The sequence below is a fragment of the Pezoporus wallicus genome, unplaced genomic scaffold (assembly GCF_028554395.1).
Source record: "Pezoporus wallicus isolate ANWC-B61680 ecotype Strahan unplaced genomic scaffold, APGP_CSIRO_Pwel_v1 scaffold_7107, whole genome shotgun sequence".
NCBI lineage: Eukaryota > Metazoa > Chordata > Aves > Psittaciformes > Psittacidae > Pezoporus > Pezoporus wallicus.
In genome coordinates, this window is record NW_026642114.1 from 8,232,565 (window position 1) to 8,249,636 (window position 17,072).

The 17,072-nt window shown below is 50.0% G+C and overlaps 2 protein-coding genes across 6 annotated transcripts in view; both read left to right on the forward strand.

The window, feature by feature from the left end:
* The window catches only part of DVL3 (dishevelled segment polarity protein 3), a 34,417-nt gene extending 23,206 nt beyond the window's left edge, over positions 1-11,211 (forward strand). For 2 of the 5 annotated variants that reach the window (XM_057427000.1, XM_057427005.1), the window contains 15 exons: positions 2,991-3,112; positions 3,502-3,608; positions 4,192-4,327; positions 4,598-4,691; positions 5,104-5,173; positions 5,470-5,609; positions 5,803-5,879; positions 6,313-6,380; positions 6,742-6,792; positions 6,915-7,064; positions 7,892-8,023; positions 8,268-8,435; positions 9,043-9,255; positions 9,540-9,938; positions 10,384-11,211. In XM_057427000.1, the coding sequence (XP_057282983.1) occupies positions 2,991-3,112; positions 3,502-3,608; positions 4,192-4,327; positions 4,598-4,691; positions 5,104-5,173; positions 5,470-5,609; positions 5,803-5,879; positions 6,313-6,380; positions 6,742-6,792; positions 6,915-7,064; positions 7,892-8,023; positions 8,268-8,435; positions 9,043-9,255; positions 9,540-9,938; positions 10,384-10,415 (1,959 nt within the window). In that variant the 3' untranslated portion in view covers positions 10,416-11,211. Of the gene's footprint in view, positions 1-2,990; positions 3,113-3,501; positions 3,609-4,191; positions 4,328-4,597; positions 4,692-5,103; positions 5,174-5,469; positions 5,610-5,802; positions 5,880-6,312; positions 6,381-6,741; positions 6,793-6,914; positions 7,065-7,891; positions 8,024-8,267; positions 8,436-9,042; positions 9,256-9,539; positions 10,141-10,383 lie in introns of those variants that run through there. The other 3 variants (XM_057427003.1, XM_057427001.1, XM_057427004.1) reach the window with 3 other exon arrangements.
* Positions 1-17,072, forward strand: part of AP2M1 (adaptor related protein complex 2 subunit mu 1) — a 160,299-nt gene that overhangs the window by 112,912 nt on the left and 30,315 nt on the right. The gene's annotated exons all lie outside the window — the stretch shown is intronic.

Consider the following 17,072-nt stretch of genomic DNA (forward strand, 5'->3'; position numbering starts at 1 on the left):
CCTCTGCCCCCAAGGGGATCCTCTGTTTGCGGGGGGAGAGGGTATTCAGTCTCCATAGTCCATTATCCCTTTTCCCCTTCTGCGGAGCTGCAGTTTGTGCTGATGGGGAAGCGTGTATCTACACCAGAAGAAACAAGAGGCTGCCAAATAATCCCCTGAACGGTGAAAATCCTCAGCAAATCAGACTGAGTCAGACCTAATGCTTCTTCTAGCACTGCATCAAAAAGCTAGGCCCCAGATTGGAGGCCATGAAGCGACTGTGTTTCAGGAGGGAGGGCAGGGTTGGTGGGACCAAGTGTCTGGGCGCCCTGCTGCTGCTCAGGCTCCTGATGGGGTGCTGGCAGCACGCAGGGTGGTGTCATGCCTGGGTGCCCGGCAGGAGAGGGTGCCGTATCTCTGCACAAAGAGCCATAGCCCTGGCAAGTGGATGCCTGCTACCCTCCTTCTAGTGGTTATCAGGTCCTTCTGAAAACAGCCTCCATCCCCACTGCTGCTCCATCTGCCCTGATGCATCTCCCCACCTTTCCCTTTCCTTTGCCTTTTTTTCCCCACCTGCCTTATGGGGAGTCCCAAAGTCTCTGAGCCCTTTCCATTGCTCTTTTTTCACCTGGCATGCTTTTCCTTGTGGTCCATGCGTCCATGTAGCTGCTGGCTTTCCTTGTAGTGGCTCTCTGGTTGTTCCATTTCAGCTGTCTGGTGTGACCAAGGTACCATGCTGCTGCTCTGGTGTGCCAGCTCCTTGTGGGGAGCTTATGCCTTGAGCACTGATCGGTACTGGCTCTTATGCATGAAGGGTGACAGCAGTCTCAGGGACCTTTACGTACAGCAAATGATCCCTTTTTCTATCTTTGCTGATAGTCTCCTTGTCCATGGGTGGTTTGGGGGCTGAGGGGTAAAGGGGGACACTTGCTTTGCTGCTTCTGCCAGACAGGCTGGGATGAGGCTATTTTAGGGACTTGGTACTAATTTTAGCTACAGGGAAAGACAGGAGCTTGGATGCAAATGACTATTTCCTGATAGTGCAAGAAGCAGGAAAAGAGCAGGGTGCTTATCAAAACCTTCCCTGGAGGAAATCTCAGCCTCAGGAGTCTTAGAGGAAGGCAACATTAGTCCCCCTGCTCAAGAATCCCCCTCTCCTTTCCTCCTCACTGCTATTTGACAGCTGCCTATGGCTAGTTTGCTCTGTCCAGATCTATTTTCATGGTTTTGCGTTGAATTCTTAGAGCATAGAGCATTATATGTCTTTTCCCTGGACAGTGCTGGCCAGCATCTCTTCTCCCCTGTTCTCCCAGGCAGTGGCTGCCAGAGCAGGATGTCGCCCTCAGGGAGTGGGATGTGTCTTGGGAAGATAACTCACCAGGAAGGTGCTGAAAGCAGAGCTGGGCATGTGCCTGGGGCTTTCTGGAGAGAGAGAAGCCCAGCAAGTGTGAAACAGGAGCTGCTTAGACAGTTGTGAGAGCAGGAGCTGTTGGGCTTGTCCTGGGGCTTGTGGGACGGGCTCTGCAGCTTTTGACACCCTAGGGTGCCCTCTGCCCTGTCTGCTGCATTGGCTGTGGGTTTTCAGGACTGCTCTGTCTTCCTTGCCCCAGCTACATCTCTGTTCCCAGTACCCCCTGGCAGCAGACCTCTCTCCCCCTGCCCTAATGATGGCCTGTGAGGTACACACACACCCCTCCCTTTATCATGGTTTCCTCAGTTCTTGAAGGTGGGTTCATCCCAATGATCCTGGGAAGCACTCAAGACCTGTGTAAGTGGGCTGTGTCTCCAGCACCTGGCTTGGCATCTGCTTCTGTCCCCATGCAGATGTGGTCACCTCACTAGCAAGCAGTAGAGCTGCCTCTGCATTTGTACTGGGTGTTATGGTTTGTGCAGCATTCAGCTGCTTTCCAGCCTGTGTTTCATGATTCTTCTGTCCTGATCCACAGTGGGGCAACCCCCACCTCTCCTGTGATGGCTAATGGCTTGGCAGTTTGTTCGGGTGCACAGGCTGAAACTTCACCTCTGTCCTGGTGTCCCCCCCTCCCTGGACTGGCTGCAGGCTGACCCGCAGGCTGACCCACGGCCTCTTTTGTGTGCGGCACTGGGCCCTGTGGTCCCTCCCTGACACTGGGAGAGAATCAACCATCCTACTTGTCCATGCTATGCAGGGGACAGGCGTGGGGCAGATGTGGAAACATGTTGGAAGTGGGGAGAAAGCAGACCTGGATAGGGAGCGATGTTGGTGAAACCACTTTCCATTGGGCTCCTTTGAGCTGTCCTCTGTTTCATACCACTGGTGAGCCCATTCTTCCCAGAAGAGGCTCCACCTCATTCCTTGAGCCCTGAAGTTGGTGGCTTATCTTGGATCCAGAGGCACAGATGTAGGTGTGCCTGGGCTGTACCAATACATGGCTGATATAAAGAGTTCCTGGGTTTTGACCCTTGAATTTCTGCACTGGGGAAGCTGTTGAGTCTCCCAGAGATTGGCTGGAGGTTGTGCCCAAGACGATTAACTGGGCACAACCTGAATGTTTGTGAAGTATATGTGGAAGCCTGAAAATGTTGGGAGTCTATTTCAAAGCTGGTCTCAGTCCTGAGCTAGTAAAATTGAGAAAAGGAATGACTGGTAGCTGCCTCTTTTGGTGTAAGAACAACTAGGGAAATCCATTCCTTCATACAGGACGTGTGCTAAAGGTTACCTGAGTGGGAAAATTTGTGTGGTATAAGTGTGCAGATGATGTCAGAGTCTCCAAGCAGGGTTGTCAGCCACCCAGATTCACTGCTGGGTCAGGAATTCCTGAGCCACAAATAGCCGGTGTCTGGGAAGGCGTTGAGGGGGAATGTTGCTACATGCTTGGCCTGTTCCGTACCTGCTCCTGGGCATCTGCTGTTGTCTGCTGTCAGAGAGGAGATCTTGAGCCAGGCAGGCTTTTGGCCAGCTCGTTTGGCCACTCTTATAAACGTTTTCCCAGTGCTTCAGCCATTTCATTGTCTGTCTCTCATTCTTCCAGCTGGTGTCTGCAGAGGGTTCCCATTCAGATGCTGGCTCAGTCTGTGCTGATAACCAGACAGAGCTGCCACCTTCTATGGAGCGCACAGGAGGAATTGGAGACTCCAGGCCTCCCTCTTTCCAGTAAGTTACCTGGACACCTATCCTGGTTTCTGAGGGACTCAAAGTGACTGCTGTAAATCCAGACCAGAGTCTGGGACACTCCTACCCAAATTGGCAGCTAGAGGGGAGGAGGATGGGGCTGGGAGCAGATTTGAAGTAGAGCTTTGTTATTCAACGAGTAAGGACATGCTGAAAGTAGTGCAGGGAAGTTGGCAAAGAGCTGGCACAGCTTCCTCCCGTCCCTTGCCCTGCACTCATAGATGTGCTGTGGTTGTTTCCCCCCACTTCCGCTCCTGTCCCTCAAGAAGCAGTTGGCTGATGGCTGGAGGATAGTGCTGGCCAGCACAAAGGTAGAGAGTCTTTTTAAGTTGTTCCTGATGGACATATTTGTTCCTTTTATCTCGTTACAGCCCTAACACTGGGGGGAGTCGAGAAAATTTGGACAATGAGACAGAGACGGACTCAGTGGTGTCATCCCAAAGGGAACGACCCCGTCGGACAGATGGGCCTGAGCACGGTGAGTGTTGGTAACACAGCAAGAGCTCTGCAGGGCATGGCTAGGTCATGGCTCCAGCCATGGGACAGTGCTCTCTGCTCTGCAGAACCATCCCGGCTTAGAAGGACTGTTCAGTGATCTGAGGCCATAGCCTCACACTGGAGGCAGAAACTAACACATATCTTGTGTCAGAGCTTCATATTGACACCTCTGGGGGCAAAGGAGATGTGTCCTGTACAAACCTCAAGAGCAGCAGGCAGCAGTGCCTCAGTACTTCTTGGCTGAAAAGCGGAATGTGCTGTAGCTTTGCCACTCCATGCTACAACTTGCTCTGCAAGGAACCAGATGCAAGTCTTCCATGAGTTTAGCAGCATTGTTCCTAAGTGGCCCATCAGCCCCTTGCCCATTCTGTAGTGATAGAAGAGGTATTCCACAGAAGATGGATCTGATCCCAGGGTGGACTCAGAAGGCTCAGATCTGGCTGACACTAGATGGAATTTTCTGATGGACATATTCACGTTGAGAAGGTTGCTGTGAGTCTTGTGTAGGAGAAGTGGTTTCCCTGTGGCCTGTCTCAAACACACACTGTCTTGTCTTTTCATAGCACCCAGGGTAAATGGGACTGTAAAGGGAGAGCGGCGCCGAGACCTGGGCGGGTACGAGAGCTCCTCCACGCTCATGAGCAGTGAGCTGGAGACCACCAGCTTCTTCGATTCAGATGAAGATGACTCCACCAGCAGGTAGGAGAGCTTGAGTCCTAGAGGAACACTATCTTCCCCCTGCCTCCCAGCACAGAAGCGCAGAGAGACGTGTCCTTGTAGAGCACAGTAATCCTGGGCTCCAGAGTCCTTGCTAAAGTCTCACCCAGCAGCCCCCTCTGCTATTGTCTGTCCTCTACAGACATGTTCTCCCCCTGCAGTCCTCTGTTCCCTGTGCCATTTTTGTGGCTCTCTTGCTGCCAGAGCCACCACCCTGGCAGCAGCAGATCTGACTCTTGCTTTTGCCTCTAGGTTTAGCAGTTCGACAGAGCAAAGCAGTGCTTCTCGTCTAATGAGGAGACACAAGCGACGCCGGCGGAAACAGAAGGCTCCACGCATTGAGCGGGTACTGAGGGGCTGGGTATCCTGGGGAAGGGCAGTGCAGGGCAAGGTGGGCTAGCTGGTGGATCTCTCCACTCAGTGCTTCAGGGATGGTCAGGGATTCCATTGTGTTTGCTGTAGGCACAGATGGGGACAGGTGGTGCCCAAGTGCTGAGACCTGATGAAGTGCTGTAAACCTTTCCCAGGGCAATGTAGCCTTGAAATCTGGGACTGCAAATCTTGTCCTGGCTTTGCAGAGGTCATAAGGACAGTGGTGATGCCCTGTGGCTCTGTAAAGCTCCCAGCATAAGGCTGGAATTGTGGGTGGTGGCTGTGGTGCCACAGGGAGTGTTAGAGCACAAAGTGGAGGGAGCTGGGGCACTGGGAATGTTACTGAGGCACAGGAGGTCATCTCGTGTTTCACCTATGTTTTGCAGTCATCGTCCTTCAGCAGCATCACAGACTCCACCATGTCCCTGAACATCATCACAGTCACACTGAACATGGGTGAGTGGGGGGTGTGCGTGGACCCTGCGATCCTTACAGAGCAAGGCTGGGTGGTGAAGAGGGAAGTCGGGAGGACTCAAAAGAGAGCGCATGCAGGGAGGGGTGAGGAGATGGATTCTGTAGGAAAGTGGCTTGTCTTGAAGCACTGTTCTCTCAAGAGTTTCTCTGTGTCCCGGGACATTTCTCTGGGACAGGGGTGCAAATGACCGTCATTAGCATGTGGGTTGTCTGAGGTTGGGGCTGCTTGCGCCTTCTGCTTGATGGTGTCTTACTTCTTTCTCTTTCCATCCCTGCAGAGAAATACAACTTCCTGGGCATTTCTATTGTGGGACAGAGCAATGTGCATGGAGATGGAGGCATTTATATTGGCTCTATCATGAAGGGCGGTGCTGTGGCAGCTGATGGCAGGATTGAGCCAGGAGACATGCTCTTGCAGGTACTCACACCCACAATACCATCTTTGGGCCTGGGAAAACGATAAGAAAAGACCCAGAAGTCTCCCTGCGCACTTCGGCAGGCTAAACCCAGGAAGCTGTTCTTGGAAGGGGAAGCTGAGTCACTGCTGAGTTGAGTGGGGAGCTCAACCTCTGATCACATCTCAGGGACTCACCTCTTTTCATTGTTTGCAGGTAAATGACATCAACTTTGAGAACATGAGCAACGATGATGCTGTGCGGGTGCTGAGGGAGATTGTGCACAAGCCAGGGTAAGTATATGGGGTGTTTCTTACTTCCATGGGCAGCTATATAGTGTGTGCATGGGGTGTGCAAGTTATGTCTTCCAGTCACCTCTGCCAGCAGCTCTGCAGAAGCTCAGAACTTAACATTCTTGGTGTTGCTTTGATTTCTGGGTTTTCATGCCCAGAGCGAGAATTGCAGCCAACAGAATGGTGGTGAATTGTGGTCTGTGCCCCTCTTTTTTGTGGGGATACCGTGTCACTAGGGGCATCAGCAGCCCTCAGCAGTGTTGCATCATTTTGTCCATACTGCTAAGAGATCCAGAGCTGGAGGGGGGGACAAGGGCACTTTTCTGGCAGCTTCTCCCTGTCTTGCAGGAGAGAGCCAGCACACAGCATCCACCCATCACACAGAGGTTTGTGCCACTGGGCTCTTGTTCTAATTCTCACCTTTGTGTTGCAGGCCCATCACCTTGACGGTGGCCAAGTGCTGGGACCCCAGCCCCCGTGGCTGCTTCTCGTTACCCAGGAGTAAGTGGATAGCTGACTCACCCTTAATGCTGGTGCCCAGCTCATGTGAGAGCCCTGCCTTAAGCACTTGATTGGTTGTTGTCTTGTTCCTCCCCTGTGTGTGTGACGCCATGTGGCACTGAATTGGGGTTTGGTGGGTTTTCAGCTCTCCTATTAGGAGACTGCTATGTCCTGTTCTCAGGCCAAAATGCCCATAAGCCCAGCCCTCCTTCCCACATCACGCTGGGGACGCGTTTCACTGGGGCAGGGGGGTCACTTGCTCGGGGCGTCAGAGGAAAGAGAAACCCCTGCCTTGAGCCATAGGGGGATCTCTCCCTCTGCACCTGTCCTGCTGACCCTCCCTCTCTTCTTTCTCTCCCAGTTGCTCCCCAGCGGATCTGGGCTGGGCCAGACTCTCCATGCTCCGATCCGGGTGAGTCCCGGCAGATGCTGGGAATAGAATGGGCTGTGCTTGAGTCCCTGTCCCTCCCCAGAGGCTGGTTTGATAAAGGGATAATTTCTTATAGCTGCTGACTGACTCTTTCTTCAATGCAGGTGAGCCCATTCGGCCCATTGACCCGGCAGCCTGGGTGTCTCACACAGCAGCGATGACCGGCACCTACCCAGCGTACGGTATGAGTCCATCCATGAGCACAATCACTTCCACCAGCTCCTCCATCACCAGCTCCATACCAGAGACTGAACGTAAGTCCTTGTGCCTCCGTGCTCCACCCACTGCACAGCTTCCTCGCCTCCACTGTGCTGTAAAGGGAGCAATACATCTGCTTGGGCACAGCTGGGTCGGGCAAGATACGCCCTGCCAAGGGACTAGGAGGGAGGCAGCTCTCACCAGGCAGGCGCCTGGATCAGTGGATTCTGCCTGGGTGAATTAATACCACATTTTTCAGCCTTCTATGTAAGGAGAGTAGAAGAGCTTGGGTATAGTCCGGGAGCTGTGGCAGGTGCAGAAGAAAGGCTCAAAGCAGTCAGGGGTTAGCAGCTATGATTGTGAGCCCAGAGGGATTCAGCTTGTTGCTGGAGCAGTTGCCCTTCCAGACTGCAGATAGGGCAAGATGGAGGGGCAGAGATTTGCAGTGTGGCAGGGTCCTCCTGAACACAGGTCTCTTCTGGTTCTTTTCTGAAGATCTCTGGCAATTCTGGTATAGAGAGCCCTGAAGTAAGGGTCTGGGAAGCTCAAATGGGGCAAAAAGCCAGGAGTTCATTGTTTGTTTGTGAGGAGCAGAGAATTCTCTTGCTGTGTGGCATGGGCTCAGCTGTCAGTCTTTGGATCTCAGCTGCTTGGGACTGTCTGGAAGGAAGGAGACTCTGGCCTGGGTTTTGCACAAAAGGAAATGGTTAATGTGAAGGATAACAGTGGAAGACTGGAAGGGGAGTTACACAGCATGTGCCTCAAGGCTGTTTGCAATGTATTGTTCCCTAGTCATTCCTCCTTTGTGTGATGCTTCCATGCAGCCCTGTTGTCTTTTCTGTCCTCTCTCATCTCTGCCTCCCTTCCTTCATCCACACCACAGGCCTCGATGACTTTCACCTGTCCATCCACAGTGACATGGCCACCATTGTCAAAGCCATGGCCTCACCAGAGTCAGGCCTGGAGGTGCGTGACCGCATGTGGCTGAAGATCACCATCCCCAATGCCTTCATTGGTAAGAGACTGTGCTGCCTACAGCCAAGGCTGGGACTGAGAAATGGGTGGCCTGTTTTCCAAGTAGATGCCAAGGGAGCATCTCTGTCACTATAAACTGTTGGCCCAGCCAGTCACAAATTGAACCTTCGGCTGTGCAGTCCCTTTTCAACTTCTGGCCCGCTTTGCCTTGGTTCCAGTGGGGCCTGCTGCCTCAAGGGCCGCTGTCTTTCTCTTGCTGTATTTAACTCAGTGTTTGGTGGCAGGTTCGGATGTGGTGGATTGGCTCTATCACCATGTGGAGGGCTTTACAGACCGTCGTGAATCCCGCAAATATGCCAGCTATCTGCTGAAGGCTGGCTATATCCGACATACCGTCAACAAGATCACCTTCTCAGAGCAATGCTATTACATCTTCGGGGACCTCTGTGGAAGTATGACACTTGGCATGGGTGGGAGGGAGAGGATGGGGGGGTAGAGGTCCTACAGAGCCCTGCTGAAACAATGAGGACATAGCTACAGCTGTTGCCATCAGGCTGGGCCCCTTGTTCTACAGACACTGTTAGAGAGTGATAAAGAATATTCCAGCTTCTTTGTCATGCTGCTGCGGTGGTGAAGTTGGATGCAGCTTTGACAGTGTGATCTTTTCTCCCAGGCAGCCCTAGTGGAGTCTTAGTCTGTACCGACTGTCTTCAGGCTCTGAACTTCCAGTGGTGGCAAGGGGGTGGTGTTCAGACAACTGAGTTCTGCTTAAATAAGAGGGATGGAGGAAGTAACTGACAGGGTGAGCTGTAGCTGTTATGTGGTCCTTTACCACCAAGCTGGTCTCTGTGTTAGACTGGCAGCTTGGACTTGCACAGCCTGGTTGTTGTTCAACCAGGAAGCACAAATGGATACACTGACAAGCAGGGAGAGTGCCAGCTTTTAGTGTCTCCTTGTGGACCCCCTCCATGTCCACCAGCAAGAATGGACAGGGAATTTCTTGATTACATGTGGTTGTCTTTCTGCTTGGATTAACCACTTTTCTCTGCTTTCTTGCAGATATGGCTAATCTGTCTCTTCACAATCATGATGGTTCCAGCGGTGCCTCTGATCAGGACACTTTGGCTCCACTCCCCCACCCAGGAGCTGCACCCTGGCCTATGGCTTTCCCATATCAGTATCCACCTCCTCATCCATACAACCCCCACCCTGGCTTCCCTGATCCAGGATACAGCTACGGAGGGGGCAGCGCAGGCAGCCAGCACAGTGAAGGTGAGTGAAAAGAGCTAAAATATGCCTGCAGGTGGGCAGATGCCCTATTCAGTACAGGGAAGCAGCAGGAAAAGGCAAGAACTTGCTTAGGCAAGGCCATAGATGTGTGGGGAGCCAGGGCAAAAATGGTCATAGAACTTGGAGCTGAAAAGAAACTGAGAGCATGGACTGTGCTGGTGGATAGCTGTGCTGCAGCATGCTCTAGTCCTCTCTTGGCTAGAGGAGCATCCTTTTTTCCTGACTTATCTGAGCTGTCACCTAACCTTGCCTTGTGCTCATTGCAGGGAGCCGGAGCAGCGGTTCCAATCGCAGTGGCAGTGAGAGAAGGAAGGAGAGAGAGAAGACTGGGGAATCCAAGTCAGGCGGCAGCGGGAGTGAGTCAGACCACACCACAAGGAGCAGCATGCGGCGTGAGCGCGCGGCGAGCGAGCGCTCGGTGCCAGCCAGCCAGCACAGCCAGCGCAGCCAGCACTCGCTGGCGCACAGCATCCGCAGCCACCACAGCCAGCAGTCGTATGGGCCGCCCGGCCTCCCCCCTCTCTTCAGCCCCCCCATGTTGCTGATGCCTCCACCACCTTCAGCCATGGGGCCCCCTGGGGCACCGCCAGGCCGTGACCTGGCCTCTGTGCCCCCTGAACTGACAGCCAGTAGACAGTCCTTCCGAATGGCTATGGGCAACCCCAGTGAGTTCTTTGTGGATGTAATGTGAAGCACCCGTCCCTTGTCTGTCTGCTGCTCTCCTTTCCTCCCTCCATCCCCGTTGTTTGTCTCCTAGGACCAGCCCTGGCTTCACCCCTTGGTTTTTTGGTTTGGTTTTGTTTTGTTTTTCCCTTTATTCCTTTTCGTTACCAAGACAAGAAAAGAAATAAACGAACTAAACCTTGATTCTAATCCCACCTTGAGCGGGGTGGATGGGCCTGACAGGCCTGCTGGGTGCCACAGCCCCTCCTGCCACCAGACTTGTGTATTGCCGATGGTAATTCCCTCCTGCTGTCCTCTCTAACGCCATTAATCTGCATCCATCCCAGCGCCCTGTGCTGCTTGCCCGTGTGTCACTGCTGCCTCAGTCTTCCCACCCTAAACATCTCTCCTTTCTTTTCACCCTCTTGTGTTTCTTCTGTCAAGCAGCAAAGAATTACGGGGTGTTTGACTTTCTCTGAGCCTGCCGCCCGTGGGGGGAGAGCTGGAGCGTGGCGTGGCCCGACAGGAGGACACAGAGCTCCAGGGGCGCTGGGCACGCGTGGCGCTGAAGATGGCTTCTTTCCTCCCCCTTGCGAAGACACCCTGCCCTTCCTGCAGCCCTGTGAGGGGAGCAGGGACCAGCTTTCCATATGCGTGTCAGATCCCCTTGTAGTTGCCTTTCGGCTAATGCATGAATGTTGCAGGGCTTCAGTGCCTCCGGGCAGTGGAGAGATGCTGCCGCTTCCCTCTTGCCTTCTTTCTCTTGCCCACACATTGAGGCAGGTCCAAGCCTGGCCCAGCCTCATCGCAGGACCCTCTTTCACCTTGCCCCTGTCTTGAGGCTGAAGCTCTGCATTCATCCTGGCGCTGTGGTTGGTGCCTGTGCACAGTCCTGCACAGCTCAGGGCCCTACACTTGCCCTTGGCTACTTTAAGTGGTTCGGGGCAGAGTTCTGCTCCCTCCAGCCGCTCTTTGCCCTCCTGACTGTGACATGTTGCTGCCTGTCCCATTTGTAGGGGCTGTCCAATGCCTGGGGCTGGCAGTTACAGCTATGGCCTTCTCCTTCCTGCTGTTGAGCAGTGTGACATCTTCAGGGGCCAGCATGGATATAGAAGATGAGAGGGGCACAGCTGTTTTGCTGTCATGCTTTGGGGAAAAGTGGATGTTTCCTGTATGTACCCTATGAAGTATATGAGTCTGCCTCCCCTGTTTCTCCATACCACGTGTGCTGTTGGCCTGGCTGTCGGGAGGGACAAGGCTCTGGGACTGAGCTGGGATGGCCCAGGTCGTTCCAGAGTGCGAACTGTTCCTGGTGGCAGTACGAGCTCTCCAGGGAGGGAGGCAGCAGCTTGGGCTGTACCTCTGACCTCAGGCCCTTCAGATATGCTGGGACACTTGAACCAATTTGCTCCAGTACTCCCTACCCTTTTCTTCCTCTTCTGGGTACTCAAGAGATATGCCTTGGGTTGGGGGTAGCCCCCTTCCCATGTCCAGGGCCAAGCACGGTACAGTACAGACCCACTCCACCCTGCTGGTGCTGGTGCCCATCACCCTCTCCTGCTGCCGCGCCGTGGCTTTCTCTGCAGGTGTTGCCTCCGTTTGTCCTTCCTGTGTTTGCAGTTTTTAGATGCTGGAGATTAAATGTATTTTACTCCTCGGGGGTCTCTGTTATGCCTGTAACACGTCTGCCAACTTTCGCGTCCCATCAGTTGATCTTTCCATGACCCCTAAAGCCTCTCCTTCCTGTAATCCTGCCCATAGCTGTGCTCTGCCATCCATCTGTTGCTGAAATCCGCGAAAATAACCTCTCCATCTAGGAGGGCAGGTTAGAAAGCTGACATTATGGTACAGAGAGGATCCCTCCGCCTATCGTTCACACTGAGAAGGGACAGTTTACAGCTTACATAAATTATTATATGTATATTTATTCATCATCATTCTTCAGAGTGCCCACCCAATTCCCATTACTCATTGCATATGATAATCTGGTTAGATAAGGCTGTGGCACAGGCGCTGTGAATTCTAGGAGTGGTCTTTGGGTGCTGTTTCAAGAGAAATACTCTCACTCATTTTACTCCTTTGTGGAAATCCATTAGTGAAGGACATTGGAATTACTGTTTAGTCTTGCCAATTAACTGTGTGTTCTTGTTTGAGCAAATTCGTGACCTTGAGAGGTTTCTTTAGCTCTTTTCTCTTGCAGCTGTTTACCTATTTCTCAGACCTTATTGAGAGGAGGAGGGCTAACATCCATTTAAAGGAAGACATCTGGTCCTCTTCTTGCTTCCTTATCTTGAGAGTCCCTGCAGCCTTGTCCATGATTATGTCTCTATACACAATGGAACACTTGTTTAATTAGGTATGAATTCCCCCATTTGGAAGTATTAGCTATGTCTCAAATTACTTCCACAACTGTTTTTCTGTTCCTCTCTTTGCACATCCTGTACAAACACTGACTATTAAAATTGTGACTATTATCATAGTAGGATAGCAAACCATTCCTTTAGGGACCACGCTCCAAAGGATTGCAAAATTTTTTTAACCGGTATTTTCGGTAGAATGTGTCACTGCCTGTTTGTCTACAGCCTTGTTCTTTGTCCAGAAGTAGGATGCATTTGTTGCTTTAGTCAAATATTCAAAATGCTCTAAGACTTGAGATCTATGACTTAAATCTATGAGAGATTTAAGGGAATGATAACCCATGGGATAGGTTCTCCTGTAGCATGAAGGATAGGTAAACAGTCTCTCTAGTTAAATAATGCATTTTTCCACCCCCCTGTACCAATTTCAGGATCAAGTTCTCTCTTGGTTGGCTCACTGAACAGTCTTCTGCAAATAGAAGTTAAGTGATCCCAGTCTGCTTTAGGCGTGTTGGTCCTGTGGCTTTGGCGGCCCATTCTGGTGTCAGTGAGGGTTTGACCCAACTGTAATGAACTCACGTGTCTACTGCACTTTGATGGCAGTGTTTGTTGTGAGCAATACCAGGTATGGTCCCTTCTAATTTCTTGAAGGGGTTCTTCGGTCCAAGTTTTGACGTAAATGCAGTCTCCGGGCTGCTATTTATGAGCAGTAATGTCCAGAATCATGAGTGCCACCAATACAATGTACCTGTGGAGAGAGGACTAACACCTTCTATGGGGACATAACATATTCCGTTAGATACTGATCTCCAATAATCTGTTCCTTTACTTTCTGTGATTTGATGTGGTTGCCTATATAATATTTCATATGGGCTTAATTTTTCTTTTGACACCAGTCTAACTCTTTAACAAGGCCAGAGGTAACATATCTGGCCATTTCAGATATGATTCCTGACAAATCTTACTAATTTGTTTCTTTAAACTCCAGTTGATTCTTTCTACTTTCCCACTAGACTGGGCTTTCCAAGGGGTATGCAAATCTCACTTTATCCCTGTTACCTTGCACAGATTTTTTACAACTTCGGCAATGAAATGTGAACCCCAGTCAGATGACATTGCTATAGGTACCCCAAACCTTGGAATTATTTATTTTAATAACATTTTTATTACTTCTCTGGCCTTATTGGTGTGACAAGGGAAAGCCTCCAGGCAACCAGAAAACACATCTACTAGTTCCAGTATATACCTGAGCCTGTTTTGCCACAGCAACTCTGTAAAATCTGCTTGCCTGTAGTGTCCTGGACAATTGCCTTTCTTTGTTATTCCAGGTGGCTGTCTTTTAGCAAGGTAAGAATTGTTTCGCAAACAAAAGTTCACACTTCTTTACAAGACTTTTTCTAATTCTCACCATTCACACACAACTTGGAGTTTAAAGCCTCAGTCATTGATTCTGTTCCCCAGTGAGTTGCCTGTTTTTTTTCCTCAGCTATTTTTCTTGTATGAGGCTGAGGAATTATTAGTAGCCTGTTTGGTATAACCCACCATCCTTCATTGTTCTTCTTGGCTCCTAATAGACTTGCCGGTTTCTCATTCTCTGATATCTTGGAACTTCATTATGCAAGCACTTATGAGGCAATATTAATGAATGGTCCCTGCCAGCAGCTTCTTTGCCTGTTTTGTCAGCAAGGCAGTTGCCATTATTCACTGGAGTATTACCTAATTGATACGCCTTGCAATGCATGATTGCTCCTTTCTGGGGTAGCTGGACTCCTTTTAGCAATTCCTGTATTATTTGTCCATATTATAGGGAACCACTGAGAAATTAACAATCCCCTTTCCTTCCATATGGCCCAATGGGCATGAATAAAGAGCAGATTTTGACTCTGTCTACATGTGAATGGTTTTACCTTCTGACAGTGCCAGAGCTCTCAGTAGCGTGATCAGCTTGGCTTTCTGCACTGATGCATTGGGGCCAGGGCTTTGCCCTCTATTACCTCATGTTGGGTTACCAAGCTTATCCTGCTTTCTGATTTCCATTTTTCATGAAGCTGCTACTACCCGTAAACAGCTCCCAGTCCATGTCCTCGGGGGGGGGGGATCTTGTAGGTTGGTATTAGTGGAATATACCTGCACTCAATAGTCTGTAAACCGTTGTGAGCTCTCCTGCTTCTGGATCGGTTGTCAAAAACACTGCTGGGTTCAAAAGGTTAGTTACTTTCAATTCTGCATCCTTCTGTTCCAAAAGCACGACCTGCTTGGGGAAAGCCAATGTCTGCTTTTCTGTTCCAGGACGGTTGTTACCATGTGAGGTACAAATACAGTCAATTTTTGTCCCAAAGTATTCAATAAAATTTTCTATTAAAGGCTCTAGTCCTTTCCTTGCTTTCAGTTTTATAGGATATTGTTTCTGTCTTACCAGCCTGGCGTTTGGTTTCAGATGAACAGTTACTGGTTCCACATTTTGTGATCAGCCCAGGATTCCAGTAGCCAATACCCATGGAGTGACTGCGTTCTCTGCTGCTTCTGGTATATCCAGCTCAGTGGCTGGTTTCTGTAATGTACAAACTTAGGCCTCCACAACCTCTTCCTCAGGGATATGTATCTGGATTTTAATTTCCTTAAACATAATTTGTGAGTGTAATTTACTCAGTATATCCCTATCCAATAATGGCAGAGGGCATTCACTCATGTAAGGAAATTAATAGGTCAACATCCGTTTGCCTATTTCAGAGGTTGAAAGAAAGGCCGGTTTTCTTTCTGCCCTATGGCGCCAATGACTGAAGCTGTTTGTTTGCTTCATTGTCCTTTGCCAAGTATTCATAATGGAATAGGTAGCTCCTGTATCTACAAGGAATTTTACCTTATCATTTCCCAGCCTAATTAACTGAGGGCTCTGTTGGGAAGGGTTTTGAATCTTCCCCCACTCCTCTTTAGTCTTCATCTAAAATCATCGGTTTGCCACCTGTGTGGACATTTCACTGAATCCTCGGTGTCTATTTTTACTGTGAGGGCATTCCCGCTGTTTACAAATGGCACACTGATCCTCCTCTAAGTGAACCCATGCAGTCTGTTCACAAACATTTCGTGTAATCTTTCCCTCCAGCCCTTCCCTCCTGGGCTGCTCCCCCCTTTCCTGGTTTCCTGTGTGATAGCTACAGCCAACAATTTTCCTTCCCAACAGGTTTCCTTCCTTTCCCTCTTCCTTTCAACAACCTCTCTGTTATTGTACGCTTTCCAGGTGGCCTCCAACAGTTCATTGACAGACCTTCCAGCTTTTGCAGCTGGCATTTAATGTCTGGATCTGATCATCCAATAAAAATACAAGATACCTGTGCTGCATCATCTTCTTTTTCAGGCCCCAAAGCAGTATACTTCCTAGCTGTTGCCATATGTCTTTAGTAAAAAGCAGACTGAAACTCAGTCTATCCCCTTTCCCCTGTACTATTTGATACAATGTTGACCAATTCTTTGCGTTAGGAATCACGTTTCATTCCAGACAAACTCAGCTGTTGGTACCAGGTTAATAAATACCTCTGGGTCTGAATATCTGGATTCCGCTTAGGGTCAGGCAAGGAAAGTGGTCGTCCACTGACCCCTGCTGGGCCGCCTGCACAAGGAATCTTTCTGCCTCTTGCTTTTGCCAGCACCGCACTTCCGTCATCGTACGTCACTAAAGTATCCAGTATTACCTGTAAATTATTCCAATCTGGATCTTTTGTTCTAATAATCCTCTCCATTACTTTAGAGACTTTCTCAGGATCTTCCCTGTAGGTCCTGGTTAACGTTTTCCAGGCTCTTAAATCTGACATAGAAAACGGCACCTTGATAGTCAGCAGTCCCTTCACTCCTACTCCCTGGTGTAAGGGAGCTTGAATGTTTAGGGAGCACCTCTCCTTGTTTGCCTCGCGATGGGGCTAAAGCTTTCATTTCCAGCATAGTGGCTTCCTTCCCCCTCTGAGCCTGAATCTGCCCCCGACCCTTGTTCCCTTTGCCCTGTTCTGCCTCCTTGCCCAACCAATAATTTCACATCCTCTTCTTCCTGCTTATATTTAACACACCGCCGACCAATACTACATGCAGAACATCTCGAGTGGTTTCTTCTTATCCTTTCCCAATGCTAATAACGTTGTGTCTTTACATATACGCATACATTCCTTTCACAAATCTGAACTGTTCTGCAAATCAAAGAATAAATTCATCCCATTTTCCCTTCCTTCGGCAAAACAGCAATTGCAAAATCCTATCACAATCAACAGTCCCATTAACAGGCCATTTCTCCTGACCTTCTAACATAGACAGTGGCCACCAGGGATTACAATATTCAATGAGCAATTCCGGACCCCTTCTCCCAAGGATTGTGAAGATTGTCATGCAACTATTATGATGCCCAAAATTCTAGAAACAGATCTATACTTTGGGCACCCCTGTAGGAGCGTATGGCTTTACCCAATGCTGGCAGCAAACCTGTAAAAAACCCTTCTAGCCCATCAATGTGTATTATCACCAAGAGCAACTTATGCACAGGTAAAACCTTAAAGTACCGTCTTTACCTGTCTCCCAGAAGGAAATGTGCAGAGTATTCCCCAGACAACAGAACAGGAAAATCTCCAAAAAAAAACTTTGGTGTGTGCTGGAGCTCTGGCAGTTCCTCTGATCTGCTGGAATACTGACACAGGTTCCCATCTGCATCACCAAAAACTGTCACCAAAATCTGGGGAATAATCTCTCTATCCAGAAGGATAGGTTAGAAAACTAACATTGCTTTATTATGGTATCAGG